We start from the raw sequence: 22973 nt of genomic DNA on the forward strand, positions 1-22973 counted from the left end.
TCCAACCTGAATGTTTCTGTGACTCTGATGGCTTAGTGGTGAACTTGGTAGAGCAGGGTTAATGGTTGGACCTGCTGATCTCAAGGATCTTTTCCAACCTGAAAGGTTCTTTGATTCTATGATTTGACTTAGCATATTGCAGTGACATGGATGCTGGGAAGAAGGTTTCTAGCCAGTATGAAAATTGCTGAAGACTCTTTCCATAAGCAGCTAGTAAGTGAAGACAGAGATAACTCCCATTTCAAACACAGAATTACAGAATTGTCAGGGTTGGAAGGGACCTCAAGGATCAGCCAGTTCCAACCCCCCTGCCATGGGCAGGGACACCTCACACTACAGCAGGTTGCTCACAGCCACGTCCAGCCTGGCCTTCAAAACCTCCAGGGATGAGGCTTCCACCACCTCCCTGGGCAACCTGTGCCAGTGTCTCACCACCCTCATGGGGAAGAACTTCTTCCTAACATCCAATCTGAATCTACAGAACAGGACCTAAATTTCCAGGAGCCATCTGGAATGTTCCCCATGCCATCTTCTAGTTCAAGGAGACAGAACACTGGCATCTACTCCACACTGGTAACAGCAAAGGAATGAATTCTGAAATCTAGCTAATTCTGAGACCTAGTTATAGTTCCAAGAACAGGAAGCAGTGCAACAGCAGCAGTCCCCATACCACTATTAACAACTTCTCTTAGTGCCATTTCTTACTCACATGATACAGAGCAGTTTCTGGTCCAGGTGTGCCCATGACATCTTGTCTCAACGAGTCCATTTGTAAAGAAGGCAACAGTGAGTAATGACTTGGACTACTGCTCTTGTCTCCCTTCTTTTTGGACTTCTTCCCAGTATCCTTTTTGCTATTCCTTTGGAACATGTAATCTTCTTGACCTATTTTCTCATTGCTCATGTAGCGAAGCAATGAATTTTCTGTGGAAAGAAAGAGAAAAGCAAGACATCACTGTGGATCCTTGGACCTCTCTCAATCCTGCTCCCCAAATGCACAACATTCTTGCCAACACCTACTGTCCATTTCACCTCTTCAAGACTGTTTTAATAAACAAACCCATTCACTCCTTTGGCCTGGTTTAAAAAAAAAAAAAAAAAGAAAATCCATGATTTTTTTGCACTTTTCTGGTGTTTTTTGGCTTGTAGTTTTCAAAAGCTGAGCTTTTGAAATGATACATTTCTGTGATCTCTTCTTTTTTTTTTTGATAAATAAGACCTTAATGAATACAAGTGAATGTGGTGTCATACATTTCAAAGTAATTTGCTGTGAATATTGGAGGGTAATCATCATATCATCCATACTTTCCCTGAGTACTCTTCCAGCTTGTAGCTGAGGGACATCCTGAGCCAGGAGCAATGGAATGGATTCTATGAAACCTCAGCAGATAAACTTGTCTGGTCTTTCCTTGTATTCATGTGAACTTGAAGTATACAGAACTTTCTGTCACAAGAGGTTCCTTAGCTTGAACCCAAACTGCACAAGGAGACAGTTCTTCTTTTTCACCAGCTCTCAATACAAGGTCAGGCTCAACAGTGGAACAGGTTACCCAGGGAGGTAGTTGAAGCCCCATTCTTGGAGCTATTCAAGGTCAGGCTGGACAAGGCTCTGAGCAGCCTGATCTAGTGGAGGATGTCCCTGCTGAGTGCAGGGGGGCTGGACTGGATGACCTTTGGAGGTCCCTTCTAGATGACCTGTGGAGGTCCTTTCCGAGCCAAACCATTCCATGACTCTATGGTTTGATGTCTCTTGGGTCTTGTGTTGGAAAACAACCAGTGTCAGGCCTATTTCCTTCCTTCTTTCCATACATGCTTTTATAAACCTTTTCCTGCCTCAATGCTCCCAAACTGCTTCCGGCCAGCCTACTGAACTGGCCAGGGGCTGAAAGCTCTCAACCTCATCTAGCGTGAGGTCCTACTGAACTGACCAGGGGCTGAAAGCTCTCAACCTCATCTAGCGTGAGGTCCTACTGAACTGGCCAGGGGCTGAAAGCTCTCAACCTCATCTAGTGTGAGGTCCTACTGAACTGGCCAGGGGCTGAAAGCTCTCAACCTCATCTAGTGTGAGGTCCTACTGAACTGGCCAGGGGATGAAAGCTCTCAACCTCATCTAGCGTGAGGTCCTACTGAACTGGCCAGGGGATGAAAGCTCTCAACCTCATCTAGCGTGAGGTCCTACTGAACTGACCAGGGGCTGAAAGCTCTCAACCTCATCTAGCGTGAGGTCCTACTGAACTGACCAGGGGCTGAAAGCTCTCAACCTCATCTAGCGTGAGGTCCTACTGAACTGACCAGGGGATGAAAGCTCTCAACCTCATCTAGCGTGAGGTCCTACTGAACTGACCAGGGGCTGAAAGCTCTCAACCTCATCTAGCGTGAGGTCCTACTGAACTGGCCAGGGGATGAAAGCTCTCAACCTCATCTAGCGTGAGGTCCTACTGAACTGGCCAGGGGATGAAAGCTCTCAACCTCATCTAGTGTGAGGTCCTACTGAACTGACCAGGGGCTGAAAGCTCTCAACCTCATCTAGCGTGAGGTCCTACTGAACTGGCCAGGGGCTGAAAGCTCTCAACCTCATCTAGCGTGAGGTCCTACTGAACTGGCCAGGGGCTGAAAGCTCTCAACCTCATCTAGCGTGAGGTCCTACTGAACTGACCAGGGGCTGAAAGCTCTCAACCTCATCTAGCGTGAGGTCCTACTGAACTGACCAGGGGCTGAAAGCTCTCAACCTCATCTAGCGTGAGGTCCTACTGAACTGGCCAGGGGATGAAAGCTCTCAACCTCATCTAGCGTGAGGTCCTACTGAACTGACCAGGGGCTGAAAGCTCTCAACCTCATCTAGTGTGAGGTGTCCCTGCCATGGCAGGGGGGTTTGGAACTAGATCAGGTCCCTTCCAACCCTGACAATTCTATGATCTGATCATTTCTGTTGTCTCCTAAACCTTCTTCAATTCTTCTGCATCCTTTCCTAACGACATGAAGAGACTGGAACCACACAGACCACATACACCAAGCATGAGCAAGATCTCACACCAGCAGCAGCAGCAGAACACTTCTTTAATCAGTCTTGATTTCTTTCTCCTAGCAATTGCTAATGGTGTTTTATTTGATCCCTAACTGCCACCATTCAGTCAGTGCTTTTCATGGCAAGATCTATCACTCCTGTAACATCTTGTTCCTGAGCAACAGAGGCCATTTCAGAGGTCTTTGTGCAGTTACAAGATCTGAGCCTCCCAAATCAGAATCTGGAAGCTCTTATCCTCACTGATTTTCTCATGCTGCTCTAGAAAAGTTTCCCCCCCCCCCATCCAAAATGAACTCGTGGAGATAAAGAAATGTAATAGATAATTCTCATTTAAGCACAGCAATGTTTATCAGTGATGATCATGAATTTGTAAGTGTTATAAGGTGTTTATAAGGTGTTTATAAGGCCAGTTTCAAAACGGGACTGGATAATACAGCTGAATCAATAGAATGCCAATATAAAAGTGAAGCCAAACTGCAGGGCTTTGCAGTCAGGGTTTTCTTTGGCTTGCTCAGTCCTAACAGAAGCTCAGCAAAAAAAAAAAAAAAAAAAATGTGCAGGATGAAAGAACCCAAACCAGGTTAACCAAAAAAAAAAATTAAATGTGCAGGATGAAAAAAAAACAGGTTCACCAAAAAAAAAAAAAAAATTAAATATATCTAAATATATCACCAAAAAAAAAAAGTGCAGGATGAAAGAACCCAAACCAGGTTCACCAAAAAAAAAAAAATAATCTAAATATATCACAAAAAAAAAAAAAATATATCTAAGCAAGCAGCAAAATGAGGATCAATAAAATGCCAATATAAAAGTGAAGCCAAACTGCAGGGCTTTGCAGTCAGGGTTTTCTTTGGCCTGATTGAGCAATTTGCCTAGTCCTAACAGAGGCTCTGCAAAAAAAAAAAAAAAAATTAAGTGTGCAGGATGAAAGAACCCAAACCTGGTTCACAAAAAAAAAAAAAAAAAAAATATATCTAATGGTATCACAAACTATATCTAAATATATCACCAAAAAAAAAATACACCTAAATAGATCACAAAAAAATTAAATATATCTAAATATATCACAAACTATATCTAAATATATCACAAAAAAAATACACCTAAATAGATCACAAAAAAATTAAATATATCTAAATATATCACAAACTATATCTAAATATATCACCAAAAAAAAAATACACCTAAATAGATCACAAAAAAATTAAATATATCTAAATATATCACAAACTATATCTAAATATATCACCAAAAAACAATCTAAATATATCACAAAATATATCTAAATATATCACCCCCCCCCCCCCCCGAAAAAATAATTAAATATATCTAAGCAAGCAGCAAAATGAGGACCAATAAAATGCCAATATAAAAGTGAAGCCAAACTGCAGGGCTTTGCAGTCAGGGTTTTCTTTGGCTTGATCAGTCCTAACAGAAGCTCAGCAAAATTATAAAATAATATTAAATGTACATAATGAAAGAACCCAAACCAGGTTCACAAAAAAAAAAAAAAGAAAAAAAATAAATATATCTAAATATATCACCAAATATATCTAAATATATCACCAAAAATAACTATAACTAAATATATCACAAAATATATCTAAATATATCACAAAAAATTAACTATATCTAAATATATCACAAAATATATCTAAATATATCACAAAAAAATTAACTATATCTAAATATATCACAAAATATATCTAAATATATCACAAAAAAATTAACTATATCTAAATATATCACAAAATATATCTAAATATATTACCCCCCAAAAAATTAAATATACCTAAGCAAGCAGCAAAATGAGGACCAATAAAATGCCAATATGAAAGTGAAGACAAACTGCAGGGCTTTGCAGTCAGGGTTTTCTTTGGCCTGACTGAGCAATTTGCTCAGTCCTAACAGAGGGTCTGCAAAAAAAAATAATAACTAAATCTGCAGGATGAAAGAACTCAAGCCTGGTTCAAAAGAAAAAAAAAAAAAAAAGATATCTCAGCAAGCAGCAAAATGAGGTTCAAATAAAATGCCAAAATATAAAAGTGAAGCCAAACTGCAGGGCTTTGCAGTCAGGGTTTTCTTTGGCTTCCTAACAGAAGCTCAGCAAAAAAAAAAAAATATTAAATGTACATAATGAAAGAACCCAGACCTGGTTCACAAAAAAGAAAAAAAAAATATATCTAAGCAAGCAGCAAAATGAGGACCAATAAAATGCCAATATAAAACTGAAGGCAAACTGCAGGGCTTTGCAGTCAGGGTTTTCTTTGGCCTTGACTGAACAATTTGCTCACTCCTAACAGAGGCTCTGCAAGAAAAAAAATATTAAATGTACATAATGAAAGAACCCAAACCAGGTTCACAAGAAAAAAAGAAAAAAGATATCTAAGCAAGCAGGAAAATGAGGATCAAATATATAGCTTCAAGCATGATTAAAGCCATAATGCCTTGTACAAGATGTTTGTTCAGATCACTTACCTCTCCTACTCTCTCTTTTTATTTTATTGGGATCTTCATAATCCCCCACCCAGTTATATTCTACTGGCATAGAAATAGGCCTCAGTTTCCCTGGAAACAGAGGAAAAAATTGAGATCATGCACTAGAAGGCAGCATTAAACTAACATCCTTTAGAAGTGAGAACAAATGATGTGCTAAGCCAGAATCCTACAGGGCTGCTTAGGAAAGAGAATTCAGCATCGCCTCTCAACAAGAGGCTAAGGTAAGAGTTCTGCTTTCTTTAGCAGACAAGAAGTAGCTAAGCATCTAGAAAATAAATCCCTTGCCCTACAAAACCATGACTGGACTGATGGCTGTGACTGACAAACACACTCAAATTACTTTGGTTTTTCACCCAACAGTATCTGGTTTATGACTCCGGAATGCCCTGGCACACACACATGCAGAGAAGGGTTTCAAAGCTTGTGTGAGTTGTTGGTAATAGAAACTTGTGCACAGCACTGAAGCACCTCCATGAACAGCATCTTTGCTGGTGATCTTAAAAGATCCATCAGTGACAGTGAGTAAGAAAAGAAGCATAAAACCTCTGCATGGAATTTCTCTTGTAGCATTGCATCCATAAAACCCACAAAAGTACATTCTTGCTGGCAAATGCACTCTGATTTCAGGCAGCAAGAGGCAAAAGAGCTGAAGATTATTAAATCTTTTTAGATTTATCATTTGGAAGATGCTGAATTGATTTTTTTTTTAAAAGAGCTGTGACCCCTGACGTCTGCTTCAGGATTCCCCAAATATAGTTTAAGTGTGCTGTGCAACTCAATGGAGTTACTTAAAGTGGTCTGCAGGTTAAATAGCTATATTGAAAAAAAAAAAAAGTCATAATTCCTCAAATACTGCCTCCAGGTCTGGTCTCCCCATCAGAAGGAGGACACAGAGCTGTTGGAGTGAGTCCAGAGGAGGCCAAAAAGATGATCTAAGGGCTGGAACACCTGTGAGAACAGGCTGAGGGAACTGAGGTTGTTCAGCCTACAGAGGAGAAGACTCTTGGGGGGACCTTAGAGCTAACTTCCAATAGCTGAAAGGATCCTACAGGAAGGCTGCAGAGGGACTTTTCCTAAGGGTGTCTAGCAACAGGACAAGAAGGAACGGTTTGCAGCTGAGGGAGAGTAGGTTTAGACTGGAGCTTAGGAAGAAGTTCTTCAGTACAATGCTGGTGAGACTCTGGAATAGGCTGCCCAGGGAGGCTATGGATGCCTCCTCCCTCAGGCTGTTCAAAGTCAGACCAGATGAGACCTTGAGCAGCTGAGTCTAGTTGAGAGGTGTCCCTGCCCATGGCAGGGAGGTTGGAGTAGATGATCTGTAGGGTCCCTTCCAACCTAAGCCATTCTATGTTTCAATGTCAGAGTAGCATAGCAAGAGACACAATCTCTGGCAGATAGAAAACAAAATATTTTCACAAGGTCAGCCCTCACTCTTTTTTGAATCAATCCACTGGTCATAAACACAAAAAGTAGGAAAATAATTTGATTTTAAAAGTAGTAGAGCTTAAAGTAAAAAAAAAATGGAGACCTTTACTTAATTATTTTAGTACAAACCCAGACATAAAGGTCATCAGTCTTATTCCACATGTTTGAGATAAAATCCATGATACAATGAAAAAGAAAGATGGGTTTATGAGGAAAACGTTAGGAAAAACTTCTTGATTGAGAGAGTGGTGAGGGGTTGGCACAGGCTGCCCAGGGAGGCGGTGGAGTCCCCATGCCTAGAGGTGTTCAAGATGCTGTAGCTGTGGTGCTTCAGGATACAGTTTAGTGGTCATGGCAGTTGGGTTAGGGTTGGACTCGATGATCTTTAAGGTCTTTTCCAACCTTAATGATTCTGTGATTGTAAAACAAATACTCAAACACATCAACCTGGTGTGCCTGTGAATATGGCCCTAGCTCATGGGAAATTCACCAACACCATTCAGGCAGCAGCATAACAAAAAGTTGTGTTTGTGTTTGCAAAATTGACACAGGAGGTCTATGCTCTGCTGGATCAGGTTACCAATTCATCTTGGCTCAGGAAATCAAACATACATATTAAATACTTTATTTATCATTTCCTGTACTATTTAGGGAGTCAAATATTTAAATCTGATTGAAGCTGATAGAGCACCCAGCTAAGAAGCTATTCCCTGACTGAGGATGCATCCAGCTTATGTTTACTTGCCTACAGGAAAGCCAGGGAAGGCTGGAGAAAAGAAAGCCCCAAGGAAACCTTCCAGTACCTGAAGGGGACTACAAAAAAAGCTAGGAAGGGACTTTTGATCAAGGGCTTGTAGTGAGAGGGTGAGAAGTAATGGATTGAAGCTTGAGGAGGGCAGATTGGGACTGGAGATTAGGAAGAAATTCTTTCCAGATGCTGGAAGATGCTGCCCACGGAGGTTGTGGATGGATGCTCCCCCCCACAGGTGTTCAAGGCCAGGCTGGATGAGGCCTGGGATAGTGCAAGATGTCCCTGCCCATAGCATGGGGTTTGGGACTAGATGATTTTTAAGGTCCCTTCCAAACTAAACCATTCTATGAATCTATGACCAGAAGTAAATTTCAACAGTGAGCTTTTCTAGTAATGCAACTCTCTCTTCTTTGTCATGTGTAACCAACAGTGTCTCATTGAAAGGACCTGGAAACTTAAAAAACACAAAGGCTACAAAATCATATAAGGTCTGATTAGCAAATGTCTGATACATCAAAAGCTAACAGCCAGAAAGAGAAAAATTCTACAGAATCTCTACCTGTTCAAAGTGTGAGGTTTTCGTATCTGGCAGTAAAACTGCAACGACCAAATTGGTTTCCTTCCTAAAGTTTAACTTTCATTTGCCGGCTACCTCTGTTCATCTCCTTCTTGTTAATCTCCCTAAATCTGTCTTCCCTGGTGATTACACTCAGGAGAAAAAAAAACAGAAGCTTTTCTGAGGTCAGGTAGCAACAATTATACAACATCTGGAAGAGCATGAAAGAGAAATCCCTTTGTTCAGGTTGTCAAAAAATGTCCAAAAGATTCCAGTAAAGAAATTATGGATGGCCCCATTAACCTTGCTGGAAGGAGGATTGAGAAAGGTGGTTTTTTTTTCTTTTAATATATTAACATCTCCACAAAGGAGAGCAATGAATCACCTCTGCTATGAGGACAGGCTGAGGGAGCTGAGGTTGTTCAACCTGGAGAAGAGAAGGCTCCAGGAAGACCTAAGAGCAGGCTCCCAGTACCTGAAGGGGGCTACAAGAAGGCTGCAGAGGGACTGTTTGGAAAGGCCTGGGGTGATAGGACGAGGGACAATGGTTTGAAATGAGAGAAGAGCAGATTTAGATTGGATGTTAGGAACAAGTTCTGCACCAGGAGGGTGCTGGAACACTGCAACAGGTTGCCCAGGGAGGTAGTTGAGGCCCCATCCCTGGAGATATTCAGGGCTCTGAGCAACCTGATCTAGTGGAAGATGTCCCTACTGACTGCAGGGGGGTTGGACTGGATGACCTTTGGAGGTTCCCTTCCAAGCCAAACCATCCTGTGAGTACATGTTGAAAACAACTGTTTCTCTAGGCCTTGGAACTCTGTTTGCCCTTCTTGAGTGGGTTAGCCGAAGTCAGAATATTGTTATTGGTATGTTCTAGGCTTCTGTGAAATCCTGAGGTTGTGCCTAGCCACAAAGCTCCTGCTAACAAATGCCATGTGGGAAGTGGTAGAAATTGATGCTGAAATGGTAACATCTCTAGAAAAGACACTGCAATGGAAATGGACTCAGTGGTGTCAATTCATTAAAACAAGAAGTGAGACCAAAAGTCAAAGACTTTATAACAAATACATCAACTGAGGATTGATTTGCAGTGCAGGCTTTGATTTGTGTACTTAAGAACCCTTCCTGCTAATAGAAAACAAAAAAACCCTTTTGTTGTGTTTTTTTTTTCCTTTGTTTTTTACAACCATTCTACCTGGGTAAATTTTCCTGATACTCCACCTCTAATCTTATGCGAGCCCTTACACTGCAAGAACAATTCTTGTTGTTCAGCCTGGAGAAGAGAAGGCTCCAGGGAGACTTAAGAGCAACCTTCCAGTAGCTGAAGGGGGCTACAGGAAGGATGGAGAGAGACTGTTTGCAAAGATCTGCAGGGACAGGATGAGGGGCAGTGGCTTCAAACTAGAGAAGGACAGATTTAGATTGGATGTGAGGAACAAGTTCTTCACTATGAGGGTGGTGGAACACTGGAACAGGTTGCCCAGGGAGGTGGTTGAGGCTCCTTCCCTGGAGATATTCAAGGTAAGACTCGAGGAAGCCCTGGGCAACCTGATCTAGTTGGGGATGTCCCTGATGACTGCAGAAGGTCAGACTGGATGACCTTTGGAGGTCCCTTCTGGCCTGGAGCATTCTATGATTCATTTTTTTGGTTGGTTGGTTGTTTGAATAAAATAATATTGAAGCCTCATCTGGAGAAATGAAATAAACTAAAATATAACTGCTTATAAATTGATGAATGAAATATTGATAACAAAACAAAGGAACATCCACTCAGAACCCCCCCAGCAATTTAAACTGCCCTTGCCCTCCCTACCACAGTAAGAAATCAACATTTTTTTTTCTTGCACAGAACAAGCTCCTAGGTTGAAATTGGACTAAACGAGCACAGAGCTCTTAGCAACCGCTAGGAGCCACTTGCAAGCTGCGCAAAACCCAAAGCAGATGCACAAAAGTCCTTAAAAAGGATACAAAACCCAACAAAACAGAGATCATCCTCATGAGGACCAAGCCATACCATAGGTTGGGGTGCTCTCCCTCCTTCCAGGACCACTTGTTCTTCCTTTCTCATATTCATAGCAGTACAAAACTGCATCTTCTTCGACCACGTTGAAGCGTTTCCGATACTCCTGGTCGAGGAACGAGTTGGGAGACTCGGATCCGGTGTGGACCGGCTTGCCCACGATGTGCCTGCCAACGTCATCACAGGGGAGATTTCCCTTCTCATCCCTTGGGGAAACAAAAGAGGACTTTGAAATCTGTTTGATGTGGTCAGTTTGAAAGCCTTGAAGCTTTCCATCGCCATAGGCATACGGCGCTATTTGATACAAGCATAAAAAAGGCCACTGCTGGGGATGATCAGAGAATCAACCAGGCTGGAAGAGACCTCCAAGATCATCCAGTCCAACCTAGCACCCAGCCCTACCCAATCAACCACACCACAGAAGCATAGAATCAGTCAGGGTTGGAAGGTACCACCAGGATCATCCAGTTCCAACCCCCCTGCCATGGGCAGGGACACCTCACACTACAGCAGGTTGCTCACAGCCACATCCAGCCTGGCTGCAAAACCCTCCAGGGATGGAGCCGCAACCACCTCCCTGGACAACCCATTCCAGGCTCTCGCCATCCTCATGGGGAAGAACTTCTTCCTCATGTCCAGCCTGAATCTCCCCACTTCCAGCTTTGTTCCATTCCCCCTAGCACTGTCACTCCCTGATATCCTAAAAAGTCCCTCCCCAGCTTTCTTGTAGCCCTCTTCAGATACTGGAAGGCCACAAGAAGGTCACCTCGGAGCCTTCTCTTCTCCAGACTGAACAGCCCCAACTCTCTCAGTCTGTCCTCATAGCAGAGCAGCTCCAGCCCTCTGCTCATCCTCATGGCCCTTCTCTGGACACTTTCCAGCATGTCCACATCCCTCTTGTAACAGAGGCTCCAGAACTGGATGCAGTACTCCAGGTGGGGTCTCAGCAGAGCTGAGCAGAGGGGGAGAATCACCTCCCTTGACCTGCTGGCCACACTTCTCCTGATGCAGCCCAGGATCTGGTTGGCTTTCTGGGCTGCAAGTGCACATTGACAGCTCCTGTTGAGCTTCTCATCCACCAGCAACCCCAAGTCCCTCTCCTCAGGGCTTCTCTCCAGCCACTCACTGCCCAGCCTGGATTTGTGCTTGGGATTGCCTTGACCCAGATGCAGGACCCTGCACTTGGTCTTGTTGAACCTCATGAGGTTGGCTTGTGCCCAGCTCTCCAGCCTGTCCAGGTCCCTCTGGATGGATCCCTTCCCTCCAGCCTGTCTGCTGCACCACACAGCTTGGTGTCATCAGCAAACTTGCTGAGGGTGCACTCAATGCCACTGTCCATGGCACCAACACAGATGTTGAACAAGACTGGTCCCAGGACTGAGCCCTGCGGCACCATGGCACTAAGTGCCTCATCCAGTCTTCTGGTATCAAATACAGGCTGGGTGGGGGGATGATGATGAGCAGCCCTGCAGAAAAGGACTTGGGAGGTGCTGGGTGAGAAGCTGGATGTAAGCCAACGGTGTGAGCTTGCAGCCCGGGAGGCCAATGGCAGCCTGGGATGCATCAAAAGAAGGGTGGCCAGCAGGTTGAGAGAGGTTTCTGCCACTTCATTTTGCTCTGGTGAGACCTCACCTGGAATGCTGTGTCCAGCTCTGGAACCCCCAACACAAGGGAAACATGGAGCTGATGCAGCAGGTCCAGAGGAGGGCCACAAAGATGATCAGAGAGCTGGAGAACCTCTCCTATGAATACAAGCAGAAGGAATTTGGGCTGCTCAGCCTGGAGAAGAGAAGGCTCCAGGGAGACCTTAGAGCTACATTTCAATATCTGAAGGGGAGAGGCTGCCCAGGGAGGTGGTGAAGCTCCTATCCTTGGAGATGCTCAAGAAGCTGTAGATGTGGTGCTTCAGGATACAGTTTAGTGGTCATGGTACTTGGGTTAAGGTTGGACTTTTCCAACCTTAATGATTCTGTGATAATACTCAAAATAAAGACAAACCTAAATACAGTTAGTCATGCACAAAAAAAAAAAAAAACCAACTCTAATGAAAAGCCAAAACAGATAATTTAGAAACACTGTTCTCCATGGAACAGGTTTGTGAAATGAAGAATAAATCAGTCCAGGAGGATTAAGTTCATTAAAAAAATAATTCAAATGTAGATAGCTTAATCTCTCTGTAAGACTACAGCTTGTTATTATAGAAGTTAATCAGAATGGCTCCAGACTACTGCATCATCACCAGGAGTGCAGAAAATGTTCTTCAGAAATTAACAACATGCATTTTTGAAGACCTTGATGTCTGGAGTCGAACTCCAAATGTTCTGAGAAGCAAATACTAACTTCAGATACTGCAGAAAAGAGAATGGTTTTCTTAACAAGGAAGAGTCTTTCTGTGGCAGTAAATCCTCATTGGGGCTGCATCCAAAGCAGGGAGAGTAGAAGGACAGGGAGGGGATTCTGCCCCTCTGCTCTGCTCTTTAGAGACCACATCTGCAGCGCTGCCTCCAGTTCTGCTGCTCCCAGCATAAGAGGGACCTGGAGCTGCTGGGAGAGTTGGGGCTGTTCAGCCTGGAGAAAAGAAGGCTCCAGGGAGACCTTAGAGCAGCCTGCCAGTACCTGAAGGGGGCCTACAAGAAAGCCAGGAAGGGACTTTTGACAAGGGCTTGTAGTGATAGGATGAGAGGGAATGGATTGAAGCTTGAGGAGGGCAGATTGAGACTGGAGATTAGGAAGAAATTCTTTTCAGTGAGGCTGGCGAGACACTGGAACAGGTTGCCCAGGGATGTCATGGATACCTCCTTCCTGGAGGTGTTCAAGACCAGGTTGGATGAGGCTTTGAGCAACTTGGTCTAGCGGAAGGTGTCCCTGCCCATGGCAGGGGGTTTGGAACTGGATGATCTTAGGTCCCTTCCAACCTAAACCATTCTCTGAATCTACAAAAAGGCTTGTGACATCATCTCTACTCTGAAGTGCAAAGTCACTCTTTTGTCCTGTAAGGTTTGGGTTTTTTTTTTTTTATCTCTGAGGAATAAGAATTTATCATAGAATCACAAGTTCTCCTCTACAGCAGGCAATTCAATTTGCCATATGCCTCACCCTTGGAAAAATCCCCAGCAAAGTCAGTAACAACACTATCAGGTCATGCATCTCATTCATTGGCCAGAAGAGTTACTGATAAGAAAATTCTAAGGAAAAAAAACCCCAAACCTCAGCTACAAGAAACTCTTAAGTACAACAAAGGACATGCTGCCCTTACAGTCCTACCTGGAAAGTTATATACAATAAAAGCAAGAAGGAATTTAAGAACACAGTGACTGGACATGGGATAGATGGAGCTGTGGCTCAGAATATGGAAGCTTTAAAAATACTGATTCCTCTGAAAAGGACTTTCTCAGGTGATTCTCCTCCCCTGCTCTGCTCTTGTGAGACCCCACCTGGAGCATTGCCTCCAGTTCTGCTGCCCCCAGCAGAAGACGGAGATGGAGCTGATGGAGCAGGTCCAGATGAGGCCACAAAGATGCTCAGAGGGCTGGAGAACCTCCCCTATGGGACAGGATGAGAGAGTTGGGGATGTTCAGCCTGGAGAAGGCTCCAGGGAGACCTTAGAGCAGCCTTCCAGCACCTGAAAGGAGCTACAAGAAATCTGGGAAGGGTCTCTTTACAAGGGCTTGTGATGATAGGAAATGGATTGAAGCTTGAGAGGGGCAGATTGAAACTGGAGATTAGGAAGGAATTCTTTCCAGTGAGGGTGGTGAGACACTGGAACAGGTTGCCCAGGGAGGCTGTGGATGCTCCCTCCCTGGAGGTGTTCAAGGCCAGGCTGGGTGAAGCCTTGAGCAACCTGGGCTAGTGGAAGGTATCCCTGCCCATGGTAGGGGGGGTTGGAACTGGATGATTTTCAAGGTCCCTTCCAGCCTAAACCATTCTGTGAACATTCTATATGACATGATGGACATGTGGATTGCCAACACTGGTGATTGTTGGTTAAAACTCATCAGATTTGTGTGTCAACACAGATGACAGAAAATATGTTCAGTTTGGCAAAAGGAGGAAATCCAGTGAGTTATTGATGCATTTCATCTAGAAGCTGATGTGTTTAATGTCTTTAAACACCTACAGGTTACCTATCAGGTGGGGGTTTTGGGAGTCATCTTCAAGGTTCCTTCCAATCTAAAGCATTCCATGAAAATACATTCCTAGGTCTCTGGATATGTGTTTCCCTATTCTTTTATTGGCCATAATTCTCTCAGAATTGGAGGGAAGCAACACCTGTGTACATTATGGAATGACACAGAACCATCAGAGGTTAGGTGAGAGTGATGAATCCCTAAGGATGATCTGCAGCAAGCCCAAAGAGTTGAGAAGGATAAAAATGTCTGTTCCAGGTGGCAGGTCAGAGTAGCAGACAGATATAGACAGGGACCAGCCTGGTCACTGCAGAGTGCTCACACTACAAATCATCCTGAAATCTGCTCTAATGCCATCAGAGCAAACACATCTCAAAAAGAAAATGCTGGCAGAACACAATAAGGCTCCTGCTGAAGGTAAATCTTACTTGCTTTTAGGTCAGCCTCCCTTGATGCATCATGGCCATCAGGCAAAGAGACAGAGAAGGAACTCTTCCTAGCTATAAGGTTTCAGGTGATGTTTGCTCCTCTGATCTAGGATGAGACTGCTACAGACAACAGATTATTCTGTATTTCAGAACAAAAGGAGTGTTGAGTCTGCTTGGAATCACAGAATCAACCAGGTTGGAAGAGACCTCCAAGATCATCAAGTTCAACTGATTACCTAATCCTAACTAATCAACCAGACCATGGCACTAAGTGCCTCATCCAGGCTTTTCTTAAACACCTAAGCATAGCCAGCAGGGTGAGGGAGGTGATTCTCCCCCTCTGCTCCCCTCTGCTGAGACCCCATCTGGAGCACTGTGCCCAGTTCTGGAGCCCCTGTTACAAGAAGGTTATGGACATGCTGGAAGGTGTCCAGAGAAGGGCCACAAGGATGAGCAGAGGGTTGGAGCACCTCTCCTATGGAGACAGACTGAGAGAGTTGGGACTGTTCAGTCTGGAGAGGAGAAGGCTCCAAAGAGACCTTCTTGTGGCCTTTCCAAAGGGAAGGGAATTTGGATTCCTGCTGTTTCCTAGAAGTTAAATCAGTATCACAAAGAGTAAAACAAGCCAGATCACATTTGCACCATCATTTCCAGTACCTGAAGGGGACTTACAAGAAAGCTGGGGAGGGACTCTTGAGGGTGTCAGGGAGTGATAGGACTGGGGGGAATGGAGCAAAACTAGAAATGGGTAGATTCAGATTGGATGTCAGGAAGAAATTCTTCCCCATGAGGGTGGTGAGACACTGGCACAGGTTGCCCAGGGAGGTGGTGGAAGCCTCATCCCTGGAGGTTTTTGCAGCCAGGGTGGATGTGGCTGTGAGCAACCTGCTGTAGTGTGAGGTGTCCCTGCCCATGGCAGGGGGGTTGGAACTGGATGGTCCTCGAGGTCCCTTCCAACCCTAACCATTCTAAGATTCTACTTTTCTCAAGGCTGCTTCGCAGCCTTTAGACACTGATTCAGTTCATTGTGGGCCTGCTTCAACACCTCTACCTCCAAAATAAAGTTACTATCAGCCTACTCCTGCAGGGCAGGCTGATAAGTGGGTAGGAACACAATGCTCACTTCATGCACAAGTAGGTTTTTTTTTTTTTTTACATTAACTTGTACCCCAAAATGATCTTTTTGAATTTTTAATTTTTTTTACCTTGGAACATAAGGTTCTGTTGGAGGAGGGGGGATGTAGAGATCCTGCAGTGCAGAGCTGTCTCTTTTGGTAGGGGTGCTGATGGTGCTGGATGGTGTGGCCACGCTGCTTGTGGGGCTTCTAGGAATGAGAGGCTGGTTCAGGAGACAGAGAGAAAGAAAAGAATTAATATTCTCCTCATCTATTATTGTCTGAAACAGCTGTAAGCATTCTGTAGCTCAGAAAGGTCAAGAAATAGTTAACACTTCTAATGTTTTGGGATTTTTTTGTGTTTCTCCTGCTAAGGAGAGAGGTCCATGGATGGACATGCTTAGAGAATTGACTCCTCCAGGTATATCCTTTCCCCAGATTATTGCCAATGCCCATAAGAATAGCCATCAGTAGAGTTAGTGGTGGGATTTTGATGGTGAAATGACACACAAAATGCAGTGAATTCCTTACTCTAGGCTAACACTGTAAAGAAAAAGCCTGATGGTTGAGGAACAGGAGCAGCAGTAGGCATGACAGCTGTCAGCTTGCCCCCATCTGCTCAAGACTCAACTGTAAAAGTTAAGGGTTGCAGCTGCTGTAAAAATCAGGTCCTGTGTCATCAGAATGCACAGGCTATGAGCCTGAAGAAGCTGGAGATGATGATTGTTGTTCTTCACTCCCCTGGGCACACTCCTCACAAAGTCACATTTACTCACAGGTGAAGAAATTTTCTATACTACTTGAGGAACGATCAGGCACTCTAGACATTGTTCCAGGCCAGACACAATCCTTCCTCTTAAGCACATCTCTTCTGTGAATTAGGCTCCTATTTTGCTTCCTCAGCTCTTAGATAGACTCAGAGAATGGGTTGGGTTGGAAGGGACAGACTCACAGAATCAGCAGGTTGGAAGAGACCTCTAAGATCATCAACTCCAACTGATCACCCAACCCCATCTAATCAACCAGACCATGGCACTGAGTGCCTCATCCAGGCTCTACTTAACTGACCCCACCAGCTCCCTGGGCAGCACATCCCCATGGCCAATCTCTCTTTCTGGGAAGAACTTCTTTCTAAGCTCAAGCCTAAACCTCCCCCTGCACAGCTTGAGACTGTGTCCTCTTGTTCTGGTGCTGGTTGCCTGGGAGAAGAGACCAACCCCCACCTGGCTGCAACCTCCCTTCAGGGAGTTGTAGACAGCAATGAGGTCTCCCCTGAGCCTCCTCTTCTCCAGGCTGAACACCCCCAGCTCCCTCAGCCTCTCCTCACAGGGCTCTGCTCCAGACCCCTCCCCCAGCCTCGTTGCCCTTCTCTGGACACATTCAAGCAAGTCAAAGGTCATCTGGTCCAACCACCCTGCCAGTGAGCAGGGACATCCTCCACTCCAGTAACTATCTTGGCTAGCAAAATAATAACCAACCATTAGAAGACTTTTTATTCAAACACTGTAGGGCTGGAAATTTCTAAGAGTCTCTCTACAGATGCAGAAAAATGAAATGAGAAGAAAACCTTCATTGCTCGAGATAATCTAAGAACATCACAGGATCAGAGGATGTTAGGGGTTGGAAGGGACCTTCAGAGATCATCCAGTCCAACCCCCCTGCCAGAGCAGGAGCAGAGAATCCAGCACAGGTCACACAGGAACACATCCAGATGGGGCTTGAAAGTCTCCAGAGAAGGAGACTCCACAACCTTTCTGGGCAGCCTTTTCCAGGGCTCTGTGACCTTTACAGTAAAGAATGTCTACTTAATAACAAAAGCTTATGGTGCTTGGCTTCTGGAATGGCTAAACTCAAGCAGAAGGAAAATGGCAAAAGAGGAAGTTCACCACCTTAAAATTAACCTAATAGGAAACAAATGCTGGGGTTTGCTTTTTGAAGGAGTTCTTTCCCCTCCATCTTTTTCAGAAATTAACTCCTTCACAGAGTCACAGAAACATTCAGGTTGGAAAAGAACCTCAGGATCACCAAGTCTAACCCTAGTCTACAAGGGTCACTCCTAAACCAGATCCCCAAGCATCACATTCAAACCACCATGAAACACAGCCAGGCTTGGGGATTCCACCACCTCCCTAGGCAGTCTGTGCCAATCCCTGACCACTCCTTCCAAGAAGAACTTCTTCCTAATGTCCAGTCTAGACCTACCCAGTGGCAGGTTGAGGTCATTCCCTCTTGTTCAATCACTAATTGCCTGTGAGACCAGAACCAACCTCTCTACAATGTCCTTTCAGGTAGCTGCAGAGAGCAATGAGGTCTCCCCTCAGCCTCCTCTTTTCTAAACTAAGCAGCCCCAGCTTCTTCAGTTGCTCCTTGGAGGAAAGAAGTGTTGGGATTAAAGAGACTTCACCATATCTATAACTTCAGACCTGAACAATACTGGAGGGACACAAACATTTCACATCATATTGATGGCTGAAGGAGTGCATAGAGCCTTCTGGGAGGAATTTCTGGCAGAACAAGAGGGGATTCTTGTGCAGAAGAATCAGTTCCTACACATGAACCTTGACACCCATGAACCTGCAGACAGCACCAAGAGCTCAGCAGCAGGGTCAAAATGTTGTCCTCTTACAAGGTAGAGATCAGCCACTCAAACTGATGCTGATCAAGTAAAGCTCCCAGCGTTGTGTCACTTTTTTTCCCCCCTCCAATCTGTGTGCAAAGAACACTCAGTGCCACCTAGGAACACCTAAATCATTTAGCCACCTACTGCCTTGTTTTGGGATGTGTTAGATGCTATTTACCTCAATCAAGAGAAGGGATGTTCAAGATTTCCTTGTTACACCCCTGCAAGTCCACTTGCAGAGCAAATGATGCCAATTGCCAAGCTTTCTCTTTCTGAATGCCAGCAAACCCCCTCCCTGTGAGCAGTGATATTGCTAACTTCTTCCCTGGCTCCTTGGAGTCAATGGGAGCATTCTGGAGCCAGGCCAGTGAAAGACTGCCAGTATTTACAGGAAGAGAGGGAGAAAGACACACACAGCAAAACCAGGTAAAAGACTTTACAACAAGGTAAAAAAACAGACAGGTAAAAGACTTTACAACCACTAAAAACAAGACAGAAAAATCTGGGGGGGGGGGGGGAAGAGAGAGAGAGAATAAAGTCGGTGGTAAAACTGGGGAAAAAAACTCCAACTCCCTAAACATTTCCCTCTTTCAGAGAAACCAAAATCTTCTCCTTGAGATTTTCACCTGTGACCCTGCAGCCATAGATGTTCTTGAACCACTCACTAACACAATATTGGTTATTTGCCCTCTGATACCTTGCACACTTGGTGGCTTGCTGAATAGCTGGTGGGATGAATGTTCCTTGTCAGCCAGAAGGATTTTGTGACCTAGACCCTTGCTAAGCCCAGCCTCTTGCTGTTCATGGCTCATACTGGCAGGAGCACTGAGAGGAAGACAAGCTTGGTAGAAGGAGTTGCTCTTCTCCACTTTGAACAAGAAGAGAGCCTTTTAATATACCTCCAGGAAAAGGTAGATAGAAGGAAGCACAGAATCACAGAATCAGCCAGGTTGGAAAAGAGCTCAGAGATCACCAAGTCCAACCTATTACCTAATACCTAACACCTCCTAACAACTAAACCATGGCTCCAAGCCACAGCCAATCCTTTTTTTGAACACCTCAAGGGATGGTGACTCCACCACCTCCCTGGGCAGCACATTCCAATGGTCAGTTACTCTTTCTGTGAAGAACTTTCTCCTCACCTCAAGCCTAAACTTCCCCTGGGAAGGGGGCCCTAGGGATTAGACTGGTGACAATCGATAGGAGCTTATGGTTGATGTCACATATGGAGAATCACAGAATCAGTAAGGTTGGAAAAGACCTTTAAAATCATTGAGTCCAGCCCTAACCCAGCTACCATGACCACTACACCATATCCTGAAGCACCACAGCTACAGCTTCTTCAACACCTTCAGACATGGGGACTCCACCACCTCCCTGGCCAGCCTGTTCCAACCCCTCACCACTCTTTCAATCAAGAAGTTTTTCCTAATGTCCAACCTAAACCTCCCCTGGCACAACTTCAACTCATTGCCTCTTGTCTTATTGCTGCTTACATGGGAGAAGATACCAACCCCAGCCTCACTCCAACCTCCTTTCAGGTAGCTGTGCTTAAGCATAACAGAGATCTGGACTTCCAATGGGTTGATTAACCTCTGATGGTCCTGCCTGGCTGCTGGAGGGCTACAGGACACAGACAAGAATCTCTCTTGTGTCACAGCCTGGAATACTTCACAGAATCACAGAATTATTGAGGCTGGAAAAGACCTCTCAGATCATCAAGTCCAGCTATGACCTAACACCACCACATCAGCTAAACCCTGCCACCAACTACCACATCCAAGCTTTTCTTAAAGACCTCCAGTGATGGCAACTCCACTACCTCCCTGGGCAGTCCATCCCAGTGCCTAATCAGCCTTTCCATGAGGAATTGCTTCCTAACATTCAACCTAAACCTCCCCCAGCACAGCTTCAGGCCATGCCCTATTGTCCTGTCCCAAGCTGCCTGGGAGCAGAGCCTGACCCCCACCTTACTACAACTTCCTTTTAAGCAGTTGTAGAGTGTGATAAGGTCCCCCCTGAGTCACCTCTCCTCCAGACTAAACACCCCCAGCTCCCTCAGCCTCTCCTCATCAGTCTTTCCCTCCAGCCCCCTCCCCAGTCTCATTGCTCTCCTCTGGACCTGCTCAATATCCTTACCCAGGATATTGAGATGCTGGGGCCCAGAACTGCAGACAGTGCTCGAGGTGAGACCTCACCAGTGCTGTGGGTACAGGGGGGCAGGTCTTAAATATTTAAATACTAATTCTGTGGGCTAAATTTCTGGAAAAAAAACTAAACCAACCTCCCCCCCAAAAAAAAAACCCCAACCAAACAAAAACCCCCAAACCCAACAAATCCAAACCAAACAAAAAACAAAATAAACAAAACCAATCCAAACCAAAATAAATCCAAACCAAAATAAATCCAAACCAAAATAAATCCAAACCAAAATAAATCCAAACCAAAATAAATCCAAACCAAAATAAATCCAAACCAAACCAAATCCAATCCAAAACCAAACCAAAACAACAGCAATAACAAAAAAAAAAAACAAACAAACAAAAACCCAACAGTTTTGTTGCTCTGAAGATGCTGATGGACAGCTTCACATTTCCCCACTCCCTGCTAATAATCCACAGCCTGGACAGGTTGGTTTGTCCTGCAGAACGCTTTGTTGGAAGCTGCTGGAAAAACAGTCAGGGTTTGGACATCTTTGCCAAACACATATTTTGGTTCATCTTCTGGCTTGCCAAGGTGGTTTTTCTAACACTGAGTGCAATGGGAAGAAAGGGTTCAGCCTACCACAGAAAAAGACAAGTTAGCCAGCCCCTGAAGGTAGAAAGTTTCCTTCCAGCTGTTCCCATGTCAGACAATTTCAGAGGTGAAACCAGAGTGTATTTGGTGTGAAGCTGAATGACTCTGACCTCTCACAGGATGCCAATGTGGGTAACACATTCCTGGGCACTCGGAGCTCACAAGGTGATAGAAACTGTCACATAATCTGCTACAAGAGGAAGAAAATCCTGTAGGATTGCCTCCAAGCACAGTAGGATGTCTGGTATCTTTTCTATGTTTGGGTCTTACGTGCTTCTGAGGAGGCTGAATCTATTGCAGTGGAGATGTGCTTCTGAGGAGGCTGAATCTATTGCAGTGGAGATGTGCTTCTGAGGAGGCTGAATCTATTGCAGTGGAGATGTGCTTCTGAGGAGGCTGAATCTATTGCAGTGGAGATGTGCTTCTGAGGAGGCTGAATTTATTGCAGTGGAGATGTGCTTCTGAGGAGGCTGAATCTATTGCAGTGGAAATGTGCTTCTGAGGAGGCTGAATCTATTGCAGTGGAGATGTGCTTCTGAGGAGGCTGAATCTATTGCAGTGGAGATGTGCTTCTGAGGAGGCTGAATCTATTGCAGTGGAGATGTGCTTCTGAGGAGGCTGAATTTATTGCAGTGGAAATGTGCTTCTGAGGAGGCTGAATCTATTGCAGTGGAGATAGGATGTGTGCCTAATCCAGAAGAAAAAAGAAGACTGTTTAAAACCCCCACAACTCCAGCTGCTGGAGCTGTTGGTGAGTTTATAGCAGTCCAACTGAATCCCATCCAAAGCAGTACAATGGATTTGGTTAAGTACACAAAATGTGACGTGGAAAGAAGCTTGGTGCAGAGCATGACAGAGTATTTAAGAGGGCTCAGAAGGCTTTTTTTTTTTTTTTCTTCAAGGCAACACATCAGATGTGGCAGCTGGACCTGCCTGCAGCCTCAGTGACATCAGGTAAGAGCCTTTTCACTGCTATCAGCAGGGTGTAGTCCATAGCATGGCAGCCTGTTGCTCTGTTACTCCTCTCTGTATCATCAAGGCATTGGATGAAAAGTCTTCCACACTGCAGGTGAAGTCCAGCTCCTCTTGACTAATTAACAAAGCACTTTCCAGAAGGCAAAGGAGGACTTTGCAGCCAGCTTCTTGCTAGTGTGATGATAGTGATTCACATAAGGTCTCCTGTGCCCTGAGAATCCTCTCTCTCTATTGAACCTTCCACCATCGTTCAAACACCACTTTGGGAAGCCTCCCTTTGAAACCTCCCCCAAAACAACACAAACTGGAAAGAAGAAATAAAGCAGACAGTCTAGAGTAGAGGGTATTTATTTAGATTAGATTTTTGAACCAGACAAGATTTTGGAGAGTTTAAGGATAAAGAAGTCACCTCTATGGCAAGCAAGAAAAGCTTAAACAGTGAAGGTGAAGCCTAATTGGTTTGTTCATCACATTCAGTAGCAGGGAGAAATCCAAACAGTGCAGTCTGAGCTAACATTCCAAGCTTTCACACAACGGATCAGAGTATCACCAAAGGAAAAAAAAAAAAAAAAACAAAAGAAGCAAATTTAATAAGATTTCCAACCCCATCTTATAATGAACACCTTCAATTGCAAA

General features: G+C 44.6%; 1 protein-coding gene across 4 annotated transcripts in view; it reads right to left on the reverse strand.

Moving 5' to 3' along the window:
- CNKSR2 (connector enhancer of kinase suppressor of Ras 2) overlaps window positions 1–22973 on the reverse strand; it is a 236725-nt gene that overhangs the window by 71345 nt on the left and 142407 nt on the right. For 2 of the 4 annotated variants that reach the window (XM_054399319.1, XM_054399305.1), the window contains 4 exons: window positions 16037–16170; window positions 10271–10482; window positions 5504–5593; window positions 710–924 (listed from right to left, as the gene is read on the reverse strand). In XM_054399319.1, coding sequence (XP_054255294.1) covers window positions 710–924; window positions 5504–5593; window positions 10271–10482; window positions 16037–16170 — 651 coding nt within the window. The remainder of the gene's footprint in view (window positions 1–709; window positions 925–5503; window positions 5594–10270; window positions 10483–16036; window positions 16171–22973) is intronic. The other 2 variants (XM_054399320.1, XM_054399314.1) reach the window with 1 other exon arrangement.

The sequence above is a fragment of the Indicator indicator genome, chromosome 1, assembly GCF_027791375.1.
Source record: "Indicator indicator isolate 239-I01 chromosome 1, UM_Iind_1.1, whole genome shotgun sequence".
NCBI lineage: Eukaryota > Metazoa > Chordata > Aves > Piciformes > Indicatoridae > Indicator > Indicator indicator.